This window comes from Fukomys damarensis, unplaced genomic scaffold, assembly GCF_012274545.1.
Source record: "Fukomys damarensis isolate Sample0158 unplaced genomic scaffold, DMR_v1.0_HiC HiC_scaffold_9, whole genome shotgun sequence".
Lineage (NCBI taxonomy): Eukaryota > Metazoa > Chordata > Mammalia > Rodentia > Bathyergidae > Fukomys > Fukomys damarensis.
Genome location: NW_022900921.1, coordinates 40,931,499 through 40,935,859, shown reverse-complemented (window position 1 = coordinate 40,935,859; position 4,361 = coordinate 40,931,499). Strand labels below are relative to the sequence as shown.

The 4,361-nt window shown below is 60.5% G+C and overlaps 2 protein-coding genes across 2 annotated transcripts in view; both read right to left on the bottom strand.

The window, feature by feature from the left end:
- The window catches only part of LOC109118502 (prominin-2-like), an 11,800-nt gene extending 8,541 nt beyond the window's left edge, over positions 1 to 3,259 (bottom strand). Inside the window, exons 1-8 of the mRNA XM_019209603.1 lie at positions 3,130 to 3,259; positions 2,909 to 3,029; positions 2,640 to 2,703; positions 2,325 to 2,414; positions 1,818 to 2,020; positions 1,428 to 1,502; positions 418 to 481; positions 122 to 281 (exon numbers count right to left, since the gene is read on the bottom strand). Coding sequence (XP_019065148.1) covers positions 122 to 281; positions 418 to 481; positions 1,428 to 1,502; positions 1,818 to 2,020; positions 2,325 to 2,414; positions 2,640 to 2,703; positions 2,909 to 3,029; positions 3,130 to 3,164 — 812 coding nt within the window. The 5' untranslated portion in view covers positions 3,165 to 3,259. The remainder of the gene's footprint in view (positions 1 to 121; positions 282 to 417; positions 482 to 1,427; positions 1,503 to 1,817; positions 2,021 to 2,324; positions 2,415 to 2,639; positions 2,704 to 2,908; positions 3,030 to 3,129) is intronic.
- Positions 3,260 to 3,274: 15 nt separating this feature from the next.
- LOC109118503 (prominin-2-like) lies at positions 3,275 to 4,358 on the bottom strand (the record flags this gene model as incomplete). Its single annotated transcript, XM_019209604.1, has 4 exons — positions 3,275 to 3,347; positions 3,449 to 3,651; positions 4,002 to 4,051; positions 4,286 to 4,358. Coding segments are annotated over 4 exons (399 nt in total), but the record flags the coding sequence as incomplete, so codon positions are not given.
- Between the last annotated feature and the right edge of the window lie 3 nt (positions 4,359 to 4,361).

The following is a 4,361-nucleotide window of genomic DNA, read 5'->3' as shown; positions in this document are numbered from 1 at the left end:
CTTCCTGCAGGGTGGAGGGCTCCCCATGACAAAGGCCCGAGGAGCCAAGGGTCTTGGCTTAGCAACAGGTGGAAGCAGTGAGGCTCCAGCCCATCCCGACCCCTCAGCTTCCTCCTGACACCTGTAAGTCTCGTATCGCTGCACGTCCCGCAGGTAGGGGCGGCTGTGCTCTTCCAGCTGCTCCAGTGCCTGTCTCCAGCGGGAAGCTGTCTCAGAGCCCGGGAAGCCACTGGCCAAGGTCCTCACACCCTCTGGCTGCTGCACCACTGCCTTCTTCAGATCTGCCGGCCACAGGGGCTTAGGGGACCCCAGAGCCACCCACTGAGGGCCCAGCCCAGGGGGACAACCTTCTCAGGGTGGCACATTAGGCAGCCACTGGCCCCACCCGGCCCGGGCCTCGCCTCCGACCACGCTCACCTTGGACCACGCTGGCCGCCTGCATGGCGACCAGGAGCGGGAGGCTGCCGAAGGTGTTGTTCTCCTACAAGACCAAGGGCGGCGTTGCCTCCTGCCCTGGGCCTGTGTCCCAGTGTGGGGATCCCAAGGCCCAGCGGGAGGATGTTCCCCCCAGTTCCCCAGCAATACTAGATTTTACTAGTACACATTATCACAGTGTGTAATAATTGCATGTTAAACACATACTTGATCACGTTCACCCCCTTCCCCTCTTTTCTCTCATCTCCTTCCCCAGATCCCCTTCCCGTTGCCACAAAATTGACCTCCCTGTTTCCTAACATCTCTCTTTTATTTGGCCCTTTAAGTTATTTATATTTTGGATTTCTCACATAAGAGAAACTACGCAATACTTAACTTTCTGTATCCGATTTATTTCACTGAACAGTAGAGCCTTAAAGCCATCCCTTTTCTTGGTCTTGGCTTTCCTTTTCTCAGTCAGGCTTGACTGGACACCTTAAACATTGCTCCCTGCAGATGCCTGTCTCCATCCCCGGCCCCTTCCCAGACATCCTCTCCCCACTCCCACCCACTCCACAGGCCACTACCGGCCATTTCCAGAAGTCCAGCTCCCATCCCATCTGCCTCAGTTCCCACGTCCTCCTGGTACCGCTCTGCTCCAGCCACTGCTCAGCCGACTCACCATTTCCCCAACTCCAGGCCTGGTTCAGAGGCTCTGACTCACAGGATGCCCTCTCCCACTGCACCCTGAGGGCTCTGAAGGGCATCATTCCAGGCTGTCCACAGTCCCCACCCGGGCCCTAGTGCCTCCTTCTGAGACCTCCCTTCCTCCCTCATCAGACTCATGCTTCTCTGAGACAGGTGACAGGAGCCTGCAGCCTGGGACACCAGGTGACAGGTATGGTCTCAAATCAAAGGTTCAACTGGATTCCCACTCCAAAAGAGAGAAAGTAAGGCCCCTCCATTTTTTCTAGGAGCCAGGAGGAGGGTTGGATGGGCAGATGGGCACTCACCTCCTGGACCATGCTAGAGAAATTGGCCTCTGGGACTCCCTGTAGCCAGTACAGGACGTGGTCTATGGAGGGCACCTGAAATGGCAGGGGCAAAGTCTACAGAGAAGCCTGAGAGAATCCCTGTAGGAGGAAATGGGCAGATGCTTCTGAATCCTCAGTACCCCATATGTAAAATGGGGACCACTGCAGTCACTATGCTCTGGAAGGTGGTGAGGACCCAGGAGTTAACATATGGACAGTTTAAGGTGCTATGTGGGGCTGGGAGAGCTCCTGATTCCTTGGCAGGGTGCTGGTCACTGACCATCTAGGGATAACCTATGGGAGGGGACCACTGGCTGCAGGTAGAGCATCTCATCTGGACTCCAAGTGGCCTCTATCCTGGACCTGCACCTGGACAAAGTCGGCAGCCAGCTCCAGGGCTCGGGCTTGGTTCAGGGTCCTCTCACAGTCCCCCTGGCACCCAGGCTCCTGCAACAGGGCAAGCAGGTGGTCCCTATGCTTCTGCACAGCCAGCTCCAGGTGCTGCTGCCCCTTCTGCAGTTCCACCAAGGTGGTGTTCAGGGCATGGAGGTGGTCCATGGCGACCTGCAAGGCTGAGAGACCCACACATGGTCTGAGTAGTCTCCATGGTTCCCAACATCCTCAGCAGCCTCCCAGCAGGTGGGTACCCCCCATGCCATAGGAACCCGTAGTCATTAACATCTAGAGTTACAGTGGAAAGTGCTCATCTGGGAAAGAGGTAGGGATGCCTGAGGCCCAGGATCCTGGCTTAATGGGGATGGGAAGGTTGGGTGGGGTCGAGGCTGGTGGAGCACACAAAATTCAGGGTTGGACGAGGGTGGGCCTGTGGGGAGACAGCTGCTGGGCCCACCCCGCCTAGGCACTGGTGCAACTCACCCTTGCCCAGGCTGTCCATAGAAGCCAGCACCGGGTAGACTATGCTCCCAAGCTGGCTGTGCACAATGTTCCCAAGGCGCTCACCAACCCCTGGAGAGCACAGGACATGCTGCAGGGCTGGCCCCAGAAACTGATGACATCCCCCTCTTCCTGCTCCCCAGGCCCTAGCCCCGAACTCTGCAAGGTGGGCTCTGGCCTCTCTACCCTGCAGCAGAGCATCTGCTGCGACTGTCCCCTCTCTGTGAAGGTGTCTCCAGTGGAGTTCAAGACAAAGGTACAGGGGTCTTCCCTGCAGGCCTGAGAGGGGACCCTCACCATCCAGCTCCTCCAAAACTTGCTTCTGGGGCAGGGAGAACTGCTCTGCCATGGCCTGCAGCTCCTAGGCAAACACAGGACTGTGAGCTACCCACCCCTGTCCCTTCTGCCCTGAAGACACCATGGGTCTCCATACACAGTTCAGCGACCTTCCAGCAGGGGCAGCCATGTGTGCAGGCTGCAGGCCACAGAGGCCAAGCTCTGTTCTGTCCTGCCTTGGCCTGGCATGCACAGGGCGCGTGGGAACAAGGCAAGGACTTGGTGCTCACCAGGGGGACGTCAGAGACCAGGCCTCGCAGGCTGAGCAGGGTCTCAGGCATAGCTTCCACACTGGGGCGGGTCTGCTCGTGTGTGCGCTGGTTGGTGACAAAAGCGCAGACCACACCAATCCTGTAGGGGCCAGGAGAGGAGGAAGTGGCTTGCGGGGTGCCTGGGGGCTCCGGGGGGTTAGCAGTACCCAGCTCCCCACCTGGCCTGGGCAGTCCCTCACAGCAGGATGAGGGTGGTCAGCAGCAGGAAGGCCATGAGGGTGCCCCGCTCACAGGCCAAGGCCTTGTGCTCCGTCTTCACGCGGCCCCCGCAGCGCCGGCGGCAGCGACAGCAACAGAAGCCCAGCCCAGTGGTGGGAAAAAAGGCACAGCTTCCACACTGGGGCGGGTCTGCTCGTGTGTGCGCTGGTTGGTGACAAAAGCGCAGACCACACCAATCCTGTGGGGGCCAGGAGAGGAGGAAGTGGCTTGCGGGGTGCCTGGGGGCTCCGGGGGGTTTAGCAGTACCCAGCCCCCCACCTGGCCTGGGCAGTCCCTCACAGCAGGATGAGGGTGGTCAGCAACAGGAAGGCCATGAGGGTGCCCCGCTCACAGGCCAAGGCCTTGTGCTCCGTCTTCACGCGGCCCCCGCAGCGCCGGCGGCAGCGACAGCAACAGAAGCCCAGCCCAGTGGTGGGCACCACCAGGAGGTAGAGGCCCGCGATCACAGCGCACACCACATAGCCGGCCTCGTACCGCAACACCTGGGGGAGCAGGGCATGAAAGGCAGCCGTGGCCCCCAGCCCACCCTGTGCTGGCCGAGTTGGGAGAAAATCAGGAGGGGATAAGGATGAACACACAGACGTCCCTGTGTCCACGAGACAGATGCACGGTGTCCTTGTTCATTACCGTCTCACAGGAGAAGAAACTGTAGTTCAGGGGGACTGGCGCTCCTGTGAGTCCCACTCAGCAAGCTGCGGAGTCTTGGTTTGGACCCAGGAGAGGAGGAGAAGAGCCAAGACCCCCACCCCGCAAACCCCAGCAAGGTGGGCAGACTTGGGTGGTGAGGGAGCCCCTCCTGACCTCCCAACCGGCCCCCCCACTCCATTCTCACCTCGTCTACCTTCACGGAGGACGGCTCATTCAGCAGGCCTTTTATCAAGTCTGCAGGAAAGAGAGGGCTGAGGTGTGGGGACAGCCACCGCCCTGCCTGTGGCACCCCTCCCCTCTGCCGGGCCGAGTGGGCTCGGTCAAGGTCGCACAGAAGGTTCCAAGGCCCTCTCCGGCTCCGCCCCTGCTGCCCCCGTCTTTGGGAAGCAGGCGGAGGTAGGGATGCTGGCCTGTGGACGGGATGGGAACCCGCCGCCAGCCCAGGTCCACCAGGGAGGGCACACTCACCCGAGGGGAAAGGGTTGAGCTGTACCACGGAGAGGAAGCGGCGCACGGCGCCATAGAGTGGGTCCAGGGGTCCCGG